Source organism: Lottia gigantea (assembly GCF_000327385.1).
Source record: "Lottia gigantea unplaced genomic scaffold LOTGIsca_29, whole genome shotgun sequence".
In the NCBI taxonomy this organism is placed as follows: domain Eukaryota; kingdom Metazoa; phylum Mollusca; class Gastropoda; family Lottiidae; genus Lottia; species Lottia gigantea.
In genome coordinates, this window is record NW_008708943.1 from 1,095,158 (window position 1) to 1,114,818 (window position 19,661).

At 33.1% G+C, this 19,661-nt stretch overlaps 2 protein-coding genes across 2 annotated transcripts; both read left to right on the forward strand.

Annotated features, from left to right (window-relative positions):
* Positions 1 to 544: 544 nt before the first annotated feature.
* LOTGIDRAFT_161416 (hypothetical protein) lies at positions 545 to 2,914 on the forward strand (the record flags this gene model as incomplete). The annotated part of the gene is made up of 6 exons (XM_009056806.1): positions 545 to 653; positions 788 to 1,006; positions 1,483 to 1,619; positions 1,760 to 1,880; positions 2,539 to 2,763; positions 2,799 to 2,914. 6 exons carry the CDS (start codon positions 545 to 547, stop codon positions 2,912 to 2,914), a joined length of 927 nt encoding a protein of 308 aa, XP_009055054.1.
* A 921-nt stretch (positions 2,915 to 3,835) lies between these two features.
* On the forward strand, positions 3,836 to 19,256 carry LOTGIDRAFT_161417 (hypothetical protein; the record flags this gene model as incomplete). The annotated part of the gene is made up of 24 exons (XM_009056807.1): positions 3,836 to 3,839; positions 4,011 to 4,156; positions 4,261 to 4,380; positions 4,570 to 4,782; positions 5,202 to 5,300; positions 6,117 to 6,260; positions 7,041 to 8,148; positions 8,702 to 9,021; positions 9,619 to 9,802; positions 10,211 to 10,299; positions 10,862 to 10,993; positions 11,162 to 11,267; positions 11,596 to 11,898; positions 12,209 to 12,324; positions 13,565 to 13,739; positions 14,213 to 14,460; positions 14,941 to 15,120; positions 15,341 to 15,437; positions 15,661 to 15,779; positions 16,243 to 16,373; positions 16,542 to 16,709; positions 17,169 to 17,319; positions 17,727 to 17,788; positions 19,196 to 19,256. The coding sequence occupies 24 exons, from the start codon at positions 3,836 to 3,838 to the stop codon at positions 19,254 to 19,256; spliced, it is 4,476 nt and encodes a 1,491-aa protein (XP_009055055.1).
* Between the last annotated feature and the right edge of the window lie 405 nt (positions 19,257 to 19,661).

A 19,661-nucleotide genomic window follows, 5' to 3' on the forward strand; every position in this document is an offset into this window, starting at 1 on the left:
GTCTTACGGTACAGTACACAGCTTATCGTTTAACACAAATCCGTTACAGTTTCTTCCACACGAAGTGTCTTTGCAACACAAAACTAATATGACGGCCACAACCATGGTGTGGAAGGAAAAATACGTGGGCATGGTTGGCTTGAAAAGTATGGCATCATATGAAAGCGTTCCTCGATACAAATGTTAAATCGTTCGAAATCCATAACCACGGGAGTCATCAGACAATAATTTAATACTCAACGGCTTCGTATACAATAAATGTTACAAAACCGCAGGTTTTGTGTTGTTGACAAAACCCACGGACGTTACAAAAGCAAAACAATTGGCGTTAGTCGTTCGTTATTCATTCGTTTGTAAAATGGCGTTTGTCCTTGACCTTATGAAAATTATTTACAGTATGGACCACTATTTAAGGGAAAATAAACTTATTATGGACAACTGTATATGCCAATAAATACAAAGGTAAACAAATATGAGAAAACATAAAGAAAACAAAAACAAAACATATCCAGCAACCTGGGATAAAACAGATTAACAACATGATATGCTTTTGGCCGCAACAAATATTATAGCCTTTTTTAAAAATTCAACTTATGAAGTCGAGGAAGAGATTCAAAATACTTGTGAACTACGATCGTGTGTGTTATTTCCATGTAAGAACCATACATAGTTTCATATGATTAACAACGTAGAGGCCTGCCACAGTTTTGAGATAAATTGAGGTTCAATGCTGCCATGTTATAATTTGAAAACTATTTAAACAAAGTAATTTGTGCTCTATTTTCAGATGTAACTTTGGGCGATAAATGTGGTTTGGATGAAGGTTTTAATAAAATTTGTGTTAATTCTAACGCAGTATGTTCTCAAGGCCTAGACGGAATTATGAGTTGTGTGTGTGATAGAAATTATACTAACATAGATGGACAGTGTGAGAATGTACCAAGCAAATTATTCGTGAAAGATTTTGTTAATGAAACTATTACACAGGGTGAAAACATAACGATAGGTGTGTATATTTTTGATATTATATAAAGCAAGATAAACATTTATATCATCTGTTAATTACCTGCCTTACATCTTCACATTGTCTGGCTATTACGAACTTCGTCTTATACCTTGACTGCAATAGTATTCATTTATTCTAACCTTTTGTTTACATACTTTCTGTCGAGGTCTCTGATTAGCTGTTTTCGTTACCTTACAATCCAAGTAAATCACTGCATTTACAAATTTCTGAAATAGCTTGGCATTGTGAGGATGCTTGCATCATTTCATCCAATTATTCATTGTCATTTTAACCCCCTTTCTACAAATTAATCTTCTGATGACACGTGTAAATTGTGTTGAAACGTTATGAACTTTGTTATTTAAGAAGTATATTTATACAATTATATTGTGTTTTTTGTAATATGATATTGAAATCGTTCTACGTAATCGTCCATGTCTTTGATTAGTTATATTTGGTATTAATTCTAATTTCAGATTATGAATTAACAGTTCTAACCTTGAATAATATTCAGATTGACACCATACCCAATATATCAAATAACTTTAAGTATGATAGTTCCAATGGAGAACTTAAAGTGTGGATTTTTAACACTCGAAATCTATTATTAGAGGTAAGTCTGATGAAATATTTGATAATCAAATTTAAAATTGTTTGTCCTGATAGCATCCCCCCCACCCCCAATTTTTTTTCACCAGATCCCAACTTCTCTGATGAAATTTAACTTTCGGTTCTTTTACTAATATTTAACAGAATTTTATGATTCGAATGAGGGCTGTATACGGTGATGTTGAAGTTCAAGATTCGACACTGGTACATTTACATACTATAAAACCAGATATTGAAGAATGTACAACAGTTTTTCCACAACAAGGTAATTATAGTAAAAAAATTTCATTTTCTTTACCATGGTGTAGGCTCTCAATTATTATCTTTTAGTCTAGCACAATAAAGCCATTCTGAACATAGAAAATTATTATATTGCCACCTTATATCTTTGTCACATCGAACATCTATGTTAGAATTATAGCTTGATTTAACTATACTGCTCTGACAACAACGTAATGGCATTAAACAGTTTTGTGACTAATGGAGGCCCACTGCTACCATGTCACGATTTGCTATCTAGTTAAACACGGTCAGTGGAGACGCTGAGGGGCCAAAAATCCTAGAAAGATATGGATGGTTTGTATACCCCAACTTCATTTCGTGCAAATACAAATATAAAAATATTATATGAATATATACAAGCGTATACATTTTTGCCCAAAAATATGACTCAGAATGAACCAAAACAAATTTATTTTTTAAAAATTCGTAAGTAATCCCTTTTCAGAGGGCTCCATGGGAGACTTGCGTCTATAAAGCGCTTTGGCTGAGCTGAGCCTTATTTGTATCCCAAGACCCGAAAGGCTTACAACTGGAACACATACACATTCAGATTAATGTGCGGTTGACATTAAAGGCAGTCAATCGATAACTGAGTCTGTGAAGTGGTGAATGAGGGAAATAAATAGATCACTTATTTTCAGAAGTCACAAATGTCACATTGGGCGATGAGTGTAGTTTTGATAATGATATTTATAAAATCTGTATTGATCCCGACACAGTCTGCTCTAAAACAGAAGGAAAATGTAAATGTGATAGAAACCATGCTGAAATAGACGGACAATGTGTGGAACTACCAGATAAGTTATTTAGTAACAAGTATGAATACCAAGTTATTCTTGCCAATATAGAGCCCAATAAAGCTTTGAGTAAGTTTTGATTCTTAGTTCTATTCTAATTTCAGCATTATCATATTATGTTCCTGGAAATCGTACGCTGCACTGTATGGAATCCAGGTTCTTTATTGGATTGTCCGCTGGCGAATACAACCAGTCTGGACCCTCGACAGAAAGACTGTAAAGAATTAAATGGAGGGCTCTGATTCGCTGTATTCGCTGTCGTAAAATCCATTCAAATCGCCGACCGTGACACAAGAAAGTGGCCATTGCCGTCAAGATATAAGATGAAAGTGTAAAACCTTAAACCATTGTTGGAAATGGATTGTTAATGAATCTATATAGGGCCTAAACACATATCTTTATCCTCAAAGAAGCTGAGAACATAATTGCGGTGTTCCGAATGAGACATTCACTAATTTTCTTTTATGGATAGCCACCATATTTATATAGTCAGGTAACCTAATTTCGTGCTAACCTATTTTTCGTGTATTTCTGAAAAGGATTAATAATTTACATGTGCGACCTCGCGTGACCTCCGCATTTGCTTGTTTTGATAATCATAGGTTTATCTCTACAATGTCAGCTAGTAGAATGAATCCAGTAGTTTCAAGCAAGGTAAAATGTATAAATGTATGCTTTGACAAATACAAAATGGCGGATTTCACTTACCAAACGTCACAATTTTTTATCGTCCGAATTTCCTTATAATCCCTAACTGTAATCGGAATTCCAAGTGTCGTCTGCTAGAATGTAGTCCAACGAATGAAGTCACGTGATCAACTAGCGGATTCCGTGTCAGCAGAAAAATTCTATGGAACACAATGCGGGCCATATTCTTATGTTGTTTCAATGACTTTTATCAATAAATCGCGCTACGTATCTTATTTTGTCAGTCACTATTTCTTATTTTAAATCATGGTTCTTTGAATGAATTATCATTAGTTATAATGAATTGATATTAAAAATAAATACTAAGAGAAGTTAATTATACCATCCGGTATCCATACAACATTTTTTCCTCGACTTATTTATAGATCAAACATTTTACACGAAAATAGGTGACGCATTTTGCCGCTGTTGTCGAGTTGATAACGCGTGAAATATGGGTATGTGCAGCCAAATATTTTTATTTAAAATCAAAGCTGCCAGTGGTCGTATATTACCTTGCCTGGCAAGCTAATCTTTTTTAGTGTAAGTGGTGAAAAGACAAAATTTGATTCATAATTTTTTGATCAGTACGATTTTTTTTTATTTGTACATTGTGTTTTTGATTACAGATTTCAGTTTAAATGTTCCCCAAGAATCTTTAATAGATACTAACTTTGAGCTAATACCACAAAGACGAAAAATAGAGGTTAACGGTTTAAACGAAAATAACGAAGTACAGGTTATAGTTAGTGACACTAAACTTCTTCAATCTGAGGTATTTAAATCCTGTCTGGTAGGGCCTGCTTCATATAGTGCTATTAGCCTATTTTAGAAAAGTTATCAACAATCTTACTTTACTATAGACCTATATTTTTGTAGTCCAGTCATATCACTTTAAAACCCTACACCATTTATGTCTCGTCGGTGTTGGTCCAAGGGTCACAGAGTCACGTGATACCTACAAAACGAATGTCACACTATTTTACTGTCATCATTAAGGTAATTAATATTATGTTATGAAAACGCATCTTCGGAGATGTGGAAAATCTTCGTAAAATAGGTCTAGTTTTTCTGACTCTACTCCAGCAGATAACTGTAAATTTTCTATCAGAGGCTGGAATAGAGGCAGATGTTTCGGACTAATAATTTAGGACATCATTTTCTATCATTCTAAATTACTACTTTAAGGTAATGATGTTAAAAGTTGAAACTATATATGGTGGTGTTAAGGTACATGACTCGATGTTATTTAAGTTAGAAATAGTCATCAATGAGACATTTGATTCGATTAGTATTGAAGAAGAAAAACCTAACGGAACAAGGATTGACGACTTCTCTTTACCAGGATTTAAAGATTTTGAATTTGTCGACTGTCCAGAATTTACTTTTGAACAAAACACGGTAAGGATCATTGAATCTAATTGCCCACCGTGTCCAAACCAAACCCCCATTCGTCATACTTCCTCGGGGCAACACAAGTGAGAAAAATTACGCATTTATAGCTAAATATGGTCCAATCAAAATTGGTCCTTCTGTATTGGTAGCAAATTTCAGCCAATCAAAACAAATCACTCGTTATGACGCTGTTTGCGAAAGTAAACAAAACGAAAGTAGCGTGCCATTACATATTTTGGTGAATACGTAGGTCTGTACGGTACAGAATTGAGCAAGATTTTCGTGAGAAAATCAAACCTTTCTTTGGAATATTTACTTGGAAAGAATGTACCTCATCTCTGTTCTGCCAATCTGATTGGTCAGATTAAAATGCCAATAATCGCATTTTTTTTTTATTTGAAATCGTCTATTATTTTAATATTTAGATATATACTAACAAGATATTGGACAGAGAAAGGGGTAATAGTGAATACCATTGTAAAATCAAAGCAACTTTTGAAAAGGATAATCAATGTACTTTAAGGGTAATTAAAATACTTAAACACATTATGCCAGAGTGGTCTTTGTTGCAGACTAGAATCTTGAATCTAGAGTTTCACCAACCGACTGCAGGCACACTAGGAAACATAGAGCATAAACATAACTAACCGCCACATGGTTGACGAAGGATGCACGTTAATTACCATTGAATTTTATTCCATCCGAAACCAAAACTGATTGTTTATTGCTGTTGGCTATGCCTGGAACACCCCTGTGACATATATTGGGTTGCCCGGTAAAAATTGGTAACACTTTCAGGATGTATCAAAGAAATTAGATTTACAAGGAAATTTAAAACTGCTGCCATTTCAAAGTGTTTCAAAATATGAAGCTTAATTTTTGTGAAGATATGTTATATATCTTTTTTAAAAGGGGCATTCTGCTTTTATGTAAAAAAAAATTCATTATCAAAAACGTTGTAAATTATACCTGAATTTATTTCTAAAGTATGCTATTTATACCTATGTATCTTTTTGATCAAACTGAATTTGTTTTAAAAGGCTTACTATTAAAACTGAGAGTACTAATTGTTAGTTAAACAGTTTGACCTAGTTTCGGTGATTGGCTTTATAATGGCTGTTATATTTAGTTGATATCTTAAGAAAACGTAGGTGACATATTCTCTACAATTAGGGGTTACTAATTATATTATTACTCAAATTTAGGTCAAAATATGAAAATGGAATGAAAATTGGTATCTATTTTTCCGAGCCACCCGATATATAAAACGAGATTGACAAATACTATTATTTTGGCCAATAGATTAAAAACACAACATTAACCTTGAGTCATTTTTGTAGGATGTTGGATCTGTCATAATTAGTATAGAGGATATAAATGATAATCCGCCAGTGTTTCCTAGACAGACATATTTTGGTAAGGTGAAGGAGAATGATCCTGAAGCAGTCGTTTTATTTCAAGACACAAGTGGAAAGAGTGTAAAGGTAATTATGAAATGAATCAAAGTATCAAAGATTTATATTCTTATGTTGAAACTTTGTCCTGCTGAAATTTACTAACCTAGGTACATACTTCCAGGGCAAGCTTTCGTTCCTAGTCTGTCCATGATGTTTGTGGGAAGACTGACCACGTTGTAAAATGAAATTAAGTTGTTGGTCATAATGTGATGTGCATAGGGGGACATTTCAGTGACCTTGGCATTAGCCCCCTGTTTTTGATCTCATGTGCAGACTGTAGACATTTTTCCATGGCATTCTGTAAGACCTGCAACATTGGCAGAGACAAACCTGAAAGATGATTAGGGCTATTGCAAAGTTATGTAGAGCATGTACAGACTCTTACCCTACCCATAACTATCACTGCTTTCCCTTTTAAATCAGAATACTGTTTCCTTAATTTGTCCTCGCTAACCTGTTGAAGTTCCAAAGCCACTTATTTATAACTTAGTTTCTCTTAAGATAATATCACTGTCGGACAATATTTTCACGAACATGTTAATTGCGGTTGTCTCGGGGATCTTGAAAGAATGGAGACTGAAGAAAACAGAATCAAGGACTATGTATCTTTAACTCGCACTTGATGAGAAATGAATCGAAAAACGCTCAAACGCAAACAAAGGTCTAACATAAAAGTCTTGTATGATCACCTTGGGGTGTTACAGGAAGTCACACTTCCTCCTTACTCTTCATCTACAACTGTAGAATCACTACATTAACTTCGTTATCATTTAATAACATATTACCATGTTGAGTTTTCTTTCACAGATTACGACAGCTGATCGAGATATAACACCAAATAACAACATAACTTATACTTTATCAGGCGGAGATGATTTACCATTTTCTTTAACAAATAATGACAGAGACGCCGTCATAAAAGTCAAAAGAAATTCTGAGATTGACAAAGAAACCAAAGACAATTATATATTCATAATAGAAGCATCTGATGGAATCAACAAGAATTCAGCAACAGTAACAATTGAGATCATTGATGTTAATGAACCAGCCAAGTTCACAAAGAAGAACTATACATTTAATGTGTCTGAAGATGATTCTAACGTGTTTGTTGGATATGTTATTGCTGTAGATGAAGATAAAAATGAAAAATATCGGAAGAACAAATACAACATCTTAAGTGGTTCTTTTGGATATTTTGAAATAACACAAAATGGATCTCTTTATTTAAAGAATACAGCAAGACAGAAGCAAACTCTATTCTTTGAACTCATCGTCTCTGTGTCAGACGAGAATTTACCAGAAGAAAGGGAGACTACCAATGTTACAATTCGTGTTACTGATGTTAATGAGAGCCCCAAGTTTAATCAATCCCTCTACAATTTCCTACTTTTAGAAGGTGACGCATGCATGGACGGAATGGGACAGGTATACGCTTATGAGATTGACTTTAAGGACACAGATAATTCCATGTTTAAGTTTAGTATAGAATCCAATCTGTTTAACGTGGATCCAGAAACAGGGAATATAACCTGCAAGAATTCTCTAGACTATGAAAGAAAAACAGAATATGAATTAGAAGTTAAGGCTGTTGATAAAGGATCACCACCTCTCAGCTCAACAACCAAGGTTTTAGTGAAATTAGAAGATGCTAATGATAATGACCCTATACTTGATGTTGGCACAAACCCAGTAATATTGTGCTCCAACATACGTATAAAGGGTAAACCAATTACTGTAGTAAGAGCTTCGGACGCTGATTCTGGTTTAAATGGACAATTAACATTTAGTATAACCAAGATTAATGGTGAAGATATATTTGGTATTGATGATAGTGGATTAGTATTTGTCAAAGAAGAAAATAACACTTTAGAATGTAATAAAAATTACACTGTAGAAATAACTTGTAGCGATAACGGTAGGATGTCAATTTATTTTCTTGATAGTGGTTTCTCATTGAAATGATAATAACCAATCAGAGGCCTCAATAGAAAGTCTGAACGATAAGCCATAATGTTTATTACGAGGCTTCTGCTTGACTGGCCTGCAATCCAATCAAATCGCTACATTCTGCAACACAAGAAATTTCTGTGATTTATGTGAGGCCGCGAGAGGTGGCTATTGTAGTCAAGGTTTGAATCGAAATTCGTAATAACTTGACAATGTGATGATGATGTTATTTGTTAAATTTTCTTTTGACTCCCGAATTTGGAAGCAGTAGACCTACCGGTTAAGTTGAACCTGAGTTGAACCAATCGTCCAATTGCACGTAAACACACACCACGGGTAGACCTGTTTTCACTAATTCTTAATTTTCGATGTGTCTAACTTGAAACAGATAAAAATCCAAAATAAAATTTTGCTTTAGATGAATCTTGGTGAAAATTAGAAGATAAGTTAGTTCCAGACAAGAAAACTGTGTGAGAGAAAACAAAAAGTTGAATCAAAAGTATGTATGTTTTATATTGTAGGTGTTAACCCTCGGTCAGTAAGAAGAAACTTAAAAGTATCAGTGTCAGCTCAAGGTATAAAAGGTCTTTTCAAAGAGTCAGAATTTTTTTTCAACATTACGGAAGGAGTGGAATATACCAACCTTCCGGGATTATATTTCAATCAAGATGTAGTGTCTCCTACAGCACAATTATTTATCGAAGATCGGGATGCTGCCTTACATTTCAGTCTAAGGAATAAAACTCTCATAATTAATGGTATCTTTGATCGAGAAAACAAGACTGAATATAGGATCATTTTGAAAGCTACCGAAACATCTGGTCAGTCAGATATTGCCGTGGTAAGTATTCTGCAGTGACTAAACTCGAAATGTCTGAGGGTTTTCCCGAATTTCTAACTTAGTTATGAGATTCATGCCCGATAAACGTGCATTTGGGGCTGCTAGGACCCTCTGTCCACTGCACCTCTGTAAATTAATTTAATGCCGGTTTATGTAATATTTACATAATGTTGATATTTACTCATTTCTATATGTTTTAATATTGTATTTTTTTCGTGTACATGGTATAACCACTGGTATTCTGTATAATTTAGATTTACTTTACCCTGGGTTTCATCCAAAATTGGTTCGCAAACCTTTAATGCTGTATCGGAGACATTAAAGGCTTTTATTTTAACCATTCTGATTGTCTGTCCAATTGCGAATTCTATATCACTCGAATTCAAACTGCTATCTATATGCGACAATATTACGTTCCCAACGCAGGTTTCTAATTAAATCTTATTTCACTTTTATTGCGTGCATGGAACATTTCACGACGCTTTCTCGATATCGTGGCGATCGCGACGGCGATTACGTTTATGGGGACCCAAAGAATGTATTTTAGAATTGTGTATATATTTCTTACTTGGTTATAATTCATTAAATATTTTGTAGATAAGAATACATATAATTGATGTGAATGATAATCCACCAGTTATAACTGATAAAAATTACATAAGGTACTTAAGTTTATATGAAGGTATGAAAATTGGTAAACTCCTTATTCGAGTAGAAGCTTCAGATGCAGATGAAACTAAGAATACTCTATTCACATACAGTCTATTGACTCCGAATATTCGTAAGTTTATTGTATATTGAGTAAGAGATTTTACTAGAAATTTAAAATTACAAAATAGAAGTGCGAGAATATTTGGTTTGTTTGTATTTTTGGGGCCAGAGAGGGGATAATTTACTGTCATCAATTTACCATTTTAATTCAAATCAAATTCGAACAACTAATTGATCTCAAATAAAGTTGACAAATTCAGTGCAAATTCAAATTATGTCGAGGGATCTGATTGGTTATATTTGCTGGCGCACGATCCGAACAAATCGCTACATATACAAAAAAAGAAAGGTGGATACTGTACCTATATGAACCTAACGCCGAATTACGATTCTGAAATGAGATGAAAATATGATATTGTTGATCTGGTAAATTAGATGATTATATCCCTATCAATATTTATTGTTTTTCTAATTTCAGCTTTCATTATAAACAGTACTACTGGCAATATAATAACATCTGAAATTCTAGACCGAGAAAAAACCTCTATATACCACCTGCTAGTCAGTGTAAGTATTTTATATAATATTCAATGTATTTTATCAGTACTAATACTCATGTTTAACAGATTGAGAGTAAAAGGTAGATTATCAAAACTCATATAACTAATTTGGTGTGTGAATCAAGTTGGTCTTATTAAATTGTTTTATCATATATGGAATTATTGAAGAAAGATAAAGGAAATAAAATGTTAAAGGGATTGTATAGAGGTTTTTTGAATTCTTTATGTGCATCGGGTTCACTGATATCAACAATTTGCACCATTCCACTATTCAATCAGAAGTCTATGGTTCCTGCAATTCCACTAAAACTCAGTGTTTGATGACATCACTAATTGCAAAGGGTCTTATGCGATACAAAAGCATATTTTGCGATTATTTGGCATCAAGTTCTTTTTTCTTGTGGTACTGGAGAACCACAGACGTCTGACTGAAAATTAGAATAGTGCAAATTGATGCTATTAGTGAACCCGATACACGTAAAACACAATTAAAAACCGCCTTACAATCCCTTAAATATAAATGTGGACGTAAAAAAGTTATTAACTTGTAGTTTTATGATATTTTGTAGGTTACAGATGGAAATTTCACAGATGTTGCTTATATAACAGTTGAAATAAGAGATGTTAATGACAACCCTCCAGTTATTCAAGATCCAGGATTCAAGACAATTAACGTTACAGAAAATCTAGTTCATCAGGCGGTAAGTAGTTACAAACAATATGGTACAAATATCAATATATTTCTTAGTTGCAATTACCACGTGATTATTTGAAAATGTTTTTTCTTTATTTTGATTGATTTTGATTCATAATGATCTATTTATCTATAATGTCAAGCTATAGTCAATAAAAAATATATCTGTTTTTAGATACCAATTAAAATAAGAGATGAAGATAGTATTGGTAGCATTAATATAAACCTGAATAGAAACTGTCCCCTTAGTTTGAACAACCCTCTTAGTTCGAACGTTCAACGTAAGTTTCATGTTTTAGCATCAAATTTCAAATTTAAGTCTCAACCAATGACGTAATACACTTAAAATTGTTATTATTAATGTTCATATCATGAATATTCTAAAAATCATTCAAGCTACATATTATATTGTGTTTGTAAAATCATAATCAATGCAATTTTTCTAGAATCAAGCAACACAATCTGAATGAATGAGAAATTGGTATGGGCAAATAAAAATATAAATATTCCAGATACCAGGCTGTTGATAGTTATACATACAAAATCTAGAAAATTTCGTAATTCCTTTAACTAGCGTGTCACTCCATTAGCAATGTGATCTATTTTTAGAATCTGGAAGTATTGCAACAGGAGAACTGAACTTTAGAAAGAGTCTGGATTATGAAGAACAGACAAAGTATGAATGTATAATAACAGCTACAGATGGGAATTACACTACCAATAAAACATTGGTTATTAACGTTGTTGATGTTAACGATAATTCGCCAGTCTTTCACATGATTCCCGAAGAAATTAGGGTCGATGCTCCTATTAATCCTGGAGATATTCTGGTTGATATGATAAATGCTACTGATGCCGATTCTGGCAGTAATTCACAAATAATGTTCTCTGTAGAGCCCGAAGAATATTACAGTGAGTGATATAGTGCTCTCCACCCTTATTGTATGTATTGTATGGAATACTTGCCAGTGGGTCCACTACCATAGGTACCACTTGAACCAAGTCCAAAATACCCATCCCTAGAATTACCATTAACTATAGACTGAAAAGCTTTAACTCTTCCATTAACAGGCATTAAGTTGACTCAGAATGCAGATAAGTATATTAAAAAAGAAATTCCTGGGGAATCACTCCCAATCTTCTAGTTGAGTTACTAATACTTTCTATTCTAAATAGTAAAACGAGTTGAAGATGTATTGTATATGATTATATTTTTTGACAGAAATTAATAAAAATACCGGAGAGATACGTTTCAAATCTTTACAAAATGATTCAAATTTGGTCATAACTATAACTGCAACAGATAGTGGAATTCCACCTAAATCCTCCGTAGCTAAGGTAAATTTTAATTTAGATTTTAAATTAGATTTGAGACGAGAGTTTTTACATTCTGGAATATTGTAGTTTACTTTTTGCTTGGTGACTTAATTTTTCTATTTCACAATCAGTTGCTTTCGTGGGGGCAGGGGGCAACTGAGATGATCATTTAGACCTAGGACTGCCCTTATCTTTTGACTTGATGGATATCTTTGGTGATATGGATACTTTCATTTCGTATATGTTTAGATAAATACTCACTTGTTGAGTACTGATTAGTTTCAAATTCTTTTCATACTTGGTTGTGTTGTATTTTTAAACCTATATTCTAATGTGGAGGTATAGTGTCGTCACTCCTATCTATTGGTCAGTCTACAATTAGGTTGTGAACGCGATAGAGGCCACAGTTTTTATCCGATTTTTTATACGCCTACAGGAAACTTGGTTGTGAGTGTTTGTAATCATCCAAAGATGAACTCTATAATTGAAAATCAAAAGATATTTGTATATGAGTTAGACGCGGTTCTTGACAAAACTTGGTAATATTGTTCTGTATAACAAACCCAAAAGTCCGAAAAGAAGTGTATAACTGAAGATTGAATTTCCTACTGGCGATTGTTACTGTATGTTCAAATATTTTTATTCAAAATCAAAGCTGCCAGTGGGCCTCATATAACCTTTCCTGACAATCTATCTTTATAGAATTATATAGATATACATATAATAAAGATATAGGTTTATATCCACGAGATCTTGGACAACTTCAAATTTGGACAAATCGACAAAGATAATAAAGTTTGAATGTCAGAATGTTTTTTTAAATTCTGTGTGTAGATTTAGACGATGGTTTTTGAGTTATTGCCCTTGATTGATGAAAAAAGTGTTAAAATTTGTTTGTGAACACAATAGAGAGTCCAGTTTTCATCCGATTTAAATGAAATTTGGTATGGTCATTTATAATGATGAGATCGTAGTCACGATTAAATTTGACAATTTTTCGATCAACCGAATTGAGTTATTGCCTATGACTTAGTAAAAACGCATCAAAATTTGTTAGCGATAGAGTTAGCGACAGTTTATGTCAGAATTTTATTAAATGATGTGTGTTTGTTTAAATCAACATTATCTTGCACAAATTAGATTTTTGGTATGATTTGACACAGATAGGTGACTGTCCTTGATATACTGAAAATGTATTGGGGAAGTGGGCATATCTTACTAGGCAACCACTTGTCTGTAGTGCTGTGATATCTTATTTTAGATCAATGTTACAATTTTGAATGATCGACCAAAACCAGAATTTATTGGTTTAAGAGATGACCTGGAGGTAACAGAGAATAACGTGTACCAGAATCTTTATACTGTCAAAGCTAATATCAGTAATATCACACTAGCAAATGGCGAAAGGCAATGTGAATTTAATTACAGTATAAAAGGTTCGATTTTATTCACCACCTTAGTATTTTGTAAAGACCCTTATCATCAGGCCCGTAGCTACAGGGGGGTAAGAAAGAGAGAAATTGAATGCTCCCCTAAAAGAAATGTCCGAGATATATCGTCACTGCAACTAAACACCAAATTATCCCTGGAATATATTACTTTACAAGGCTTTTAGTAGACCACCTTTACCATAGACGTAAAAAAAGGCCATATTTTTAGCAAATGTTATATTTTTAATTTTTCATACAAATTATGTTCTTGTTATTTTATTCTTAATTTACGTCAAATTCGGCATGAGGCATTTGCCTTGATGAAGTTACGGCCCTGGCATGAGAATGAAACGTTAGATTTTATCTGGATGTGATACAAACAGCTTCATTGGCTAAAAGAGCTATATATGCTGAAAAAGCTTTGTTTCTTTTAATTTACGACTGTTCAAAAAAATAACACCCATTGATATAATTAATAGGCAACTCAAATTTTGAAATTGATGAAAAGGGTGGTAATATAAGCCTTGTTAAGGCACTTGATAGAGAAGAATTAGTTTCCCTTGATAGACTTGATAGACTTAGTAGACTAGGACTGGTTGTTGAGGCTAAAACAGAATGTGGTAATTTTCCGGTGTCATCATCTACCACTTTGTTTATTACGATAATGGATGAAAATGATAATAAACCTGAATGTAAACAACAACTACAACGAATTGAAATTTTACAGGTATGGTATTAGGTCTATTTATTATTTCCTTCTTGGTATTTTTGTACCAATGCTAATATGATTCCTAATGGTCTTAGTGATGATCAGACACATTTATCAGCTAATCTTAAATGTCATGTGAATGCGATTTAGATTTTGTGTTTGTGGTGAATAACAGCTCATATTTCTGTTTTATAGGTATATAATATACGTGAAGGTTGAATTCTTTAAACAGTTTTTTTTAAATTAGAACAGTAAATACTATACCCACATTGGCGCAAAACTAAAGATGCCCTCACACTATAATGATTACCAGTTTCATAAGATGCAAATAATGTTAGTGGTCGTAAACCTATTTTTATTCTCAACCATACACTATTTGTAATTGCTGGTTGGCAAATGATTTAAGTTTTTTTTAACTTCAATTGCTCTGAAATCTTACACTATTATTGTTCCCAAAACCACCATCTTGTTCCAAATCATTTTGTTGTTTATTTTCAGTCTTTATCAATTAATGATGAAGTTAGTAAAATAGAGGCAAAAGATGACGACGGTGGATACAATGGTATACAGACGTATGCTGCTACATCAACTTTAGAATATTTTTTTATTAATCCAAAAACAGGGCTGATTTCACTGAAAAAGAAATTTCCAACTTCAAGAAAAGCTGAAGATTATTTGGTTTGTAATGTTGTTGACTTTTATATCCTGCCTTCCGTTATTAATTGATTCGTTGGTTGTTAGATGACAAGTTAACGTTCGCTTCCAGCGGATGCTGATATCGCAAACTATTTTGCGTTAACGATCAGTTGCAAACTGAAAGCTGTAAAAAGTCCTTTGAAAAAGCCCTGAAACATCAATTTTAAATCTGATTGAACGTCGTATTGTTTTTTTTTTCAAGATATCTGCTCTTGTTGCTGACCCAAATAACAACTTGGTGTGTAACATCAGTATTACTGTTAATCCAGATAATTTTAATGCTCCAGTGTTTTCACAAAGTGAGTTATATCTCATATTGGCATAAAGCTCGGTTGAATGGAAGCTGGAATGGACTACTTTCCTGAAAACAGAATATGAAGTGAAAGTAGACCAGCATTTCATCTATTTCGTCCGGACAATAACTGTCATTAAGTAATTCGTTTTTCAAAGCCAGGGATATGAAGTTCCAAGATTAGGGTCACGAAAAGATTTAGAGTCAAAAGGTTATATTTGTTTTGGTAGGTAAATACACCACATCACTAGATATTGGTGCTAAGAAAGGAGAAGTTTTAGTTGTAGACGATCTGAAAGCAAGTGATAAAGATAATGATACTATAACATACAATCTGGATCCCGACGAGGTAATGTACCATATAATTGCGAGTATAATGCGCACCCCCGAGAGTTGTTTCAACCGGTTACTGCGTGTTGGAATGTTAAGCCTTCTCACTGTAGTCACTAACGCCATAACATTTTTCATAGATTAAAGATGATCCATTTCCACGAGGAAAAGTATTTAAAATTGAAATTGTTTTTTTTATCTGATAAATCAAATATTTAATTAATAAATATATCATTGAAAGAGAATTATATTCTATTTTCAACTTATTATTTGAACAGGGTCGACGTCTATGATATCGATATGACTATCACATGAGGATCATAATAACCTCGAACAGCCCCAGCCACGTTACCGATTATTTGTATACTTACTTTTGAGTGATATAAAATGTTTATGTAGATGAGACGCACAGAAAGATAATTGAAACTGATGATTCAGAACAAGGCGAACCAAATTGATTGAAAGTAAATGTTTTTTTTCAGAGATTATTTCGGATTAATTCTTCCACCAATGGTCCTATAATAACATTGACATCAGATATTAAAGTTGATATTCAGACTGTAATTATACTGAAAGTGTATGCTGTAGATGATGTTTCTCCAATTAAAACTGGGTAAATACAATATTTTCTAGTTTTTTCCCACAAAGGGACATATTATGTGTCGTCTTCAAAATAATATCTTTAATGATGGATATAAGATTTTATCCAACTATAAGAAACTAGTCTTTTTGCCAAAGGATCTATGGAAGAATACTAAAATTAAATGTTTTTATAATGTAGAACATGTACAATAGAGATTGCTATAGAAGGCCAGTTTTGTCTACAGGAATCATCATATAGAGGAGTTAAAGCGGATGCAGAAACAGCAACACTGTTTCAGATACTATTCTATTCCATGATCTTAGCTTTGAGTTTATGTGTCGTGTTGTTGGTTATATTATGCTACAAGTAAGTTGGAGACTGCCTTCATTTGGAGTAAATTTACGGAAGTTTTGTAGTCACTGAAGTCCAATTTTGAAATATCTAAAAATAATCAATAGTCTCACTGGCAAATCGATAATTGGATGGACTTCATAAAAGTATATGTATAAGACTTTGATTTGGCCATGACTGGAACAGTAACACATTTCGTTTCCAGTGCAATTGACAGCACGGCGTCCAATGAAATATCAGATTGTGACACGTTAAATTGATAAATCGTCAACAGGTCGCATACGAGTGCAACAAATCGTACCAGAATCTTTCGACTCATATCACAAAATAACCTAGGATATCACGAATATTTCATCGTAAGCTACGAATTGCGGATCGTAAAGAGATCGCATGACAATGGGAACGTAGCATTACTGAATGCAGGACTTAATAGCATATTAATAACAAATTATTAATCAAGTTATAATCAATCAGGTGGAGGACATCAAATCGAGATAAGACCAAAATGGAGGCATACTATAAGACTGCCTATCTCCGACCTCAAAACTATGATGATGTGGTAGGCCCTGGAAACAATAACGGATATACATATGCTGATGAGACGAATTTTGATTCAGGGTTAGATGTAAGTTTAATAAGCGACTGTCTTGATTCTTTTGTCATTCAGTATATTTTTCTAGTTATCTATATCTTACACGTACCTGCATCTTCACGATGTCAAGTTGACGTTTTCGTTTTCCTAATATGATCTATTTCTCTACCCAAGCAATTTGTTTTGGTCCATTAAAGTCATAAAGCTATGTAAAGAATATGAGGAGATATAAGGTTACTCTATTAATGAAACGATTGAAATTTATTTAGTTTATGGGTTGTTTTTATATTATACTTCACTTATTGTTGCGCCTCCTATTACAAGTATTATTAGTTATAATGTAAATTATTGGTTTTCATTATTTACTTACATTGTTTTCTTGTCTTTAATGTGTTTTTCGTTCGGTATTTTTTTCGTAATTGTGTACATCTCTTTTCCAGCCATATTATTCAAGACAGGTCAACCCCATCTATGTGAGAGCGTCACTAATGGAAAGAGCACGGTAAGTCATTTATCTTCATATATTCATATTTGGTTTTAATACCAAAGATGTCTTTGTATTTCATTACAAAGACGTCATATTATATTTTCCTTTAAAAGACATTGACTGACATGAAATGGCTAACCGGTACTTGATGTCCGATAGAGGATATTGACCGTTGGTCATTTGAGCTTCCTAGTCGGTCATGTCCGGGATATAGAGCCAAATCAACAGCCCTGCCCTTGACTAAGTAAAAAGCGTCCAAATTTGTCTGTGAGCTCAATAGACACTAGTTTTCGTGCGATTTTAATGAATCTTGATGTGATCATATATATTGATCAGATCTTGGACTGGTTCAAATTTGACGATTATTCCATGAACATTTTTTGAGTAAATGCCCTATTGTCTTCATCCGATTATGATGAAATTTGGCATGATAATTTAGTGAAGTTCTAATACGATGATTTTTCATTGGAGAGTTTTTGGGTAATGGATATCTTTAAAATAGTAAAATTCATATTTAAGTCACTAAAGATTGTTCTTGTTTCTGACAGCTTGTAGTGTGTGTATGTTACCTTGCATGGCAAGCTATCTTATATTTTAACCAATATTTTGAATTAATACTATGTGGAAGTGTATTATCTAAGATGTCGGATTGGAAAATAAATCGACAGCCCGTGTGTCGTGATACACCTCTTAGTAGTGGTAAGATTAGGCAAATTATGCAAATGTCCCACACGCACAGTGCATGACGTTGTCCCTCTCCCTTAGACCAAAAAAAAAAAGAAAAGTAAAAATTTCAATTCATTTCTGCTAAATATTTCACAACCGAACATTTGACAACCTTGTGTTTCATATTTGACAACCAGACATCTTAATGTTTCATATTTGACAACCAGACACCTTTATTTGACAACCAGACATATAAATATTTGACAGGCAGGCAATTTCATATTTCATATTTGACAACCAGACATTTTTATGTTTCTCATTTGACAACAAGACATATTTATGTTTGACAACCAGACACCATTTTGCCAACCGACATCGACATCTTTACGTTACATATTTTTCAACCAGACATTTTTAGGTTACACATTTGATAACCAGACATCATTATGTTTATTATTTAACAACCAAGCAAAATTATGTTTCATATTTGAAACCCGAATTTTTATGTTTCATATTTGCCAACCGGACATATTTATGTTTGCCAACCATACATCCTTATGTTTCATATTTGCCAAACTGGCAATCAGACACCTTTACGTTACGCATTTGACAAACAGACATTATTAAGTTTCATATTTGACAGCCAGTTATATTTGTATTTGCCACTATGTTTCATATTTGACAACCGGACACCCAATGTTTCATAATTCGACAACAAGACAACTTTTTTGATATAAACATCTCTTTCTGTTTCAGATTTGACAACTTGAGTCCAAGAAGCACTGTACTGGAAGAACCACCTCCCGACTACATGTAGTGAATATAAATAAAAACTTGATATTGATAAGCTTCCTAAGAAAAATGATTGTAATATTGTTTGTGACACTCTGAGTAACAATAAGTTACGTTTATTTAATTTATGTTTTAATATTTCTAGGATACCATTTATATAAGAGCAGTACGATATTCCAGGAACTGTTTTTGTGTTTGACTTTGAAAACAATACAGATGTGTTATGTGTAGTTTTACGGGCATGTCTTTCTTGTATTTGTTACAAAAATGTTTCTTATTAATGTTATTATTTTAGTTTATGTTATTAATCTTTGTATTTTGTAATATGTCATGGAATAATAGATTTTGTAATTTGTTACGTGTCACAAACGATCATTGTAATTTTTTTTGTGTCACAGGCGATCATAAATAGTTTGTCATATATCATAAC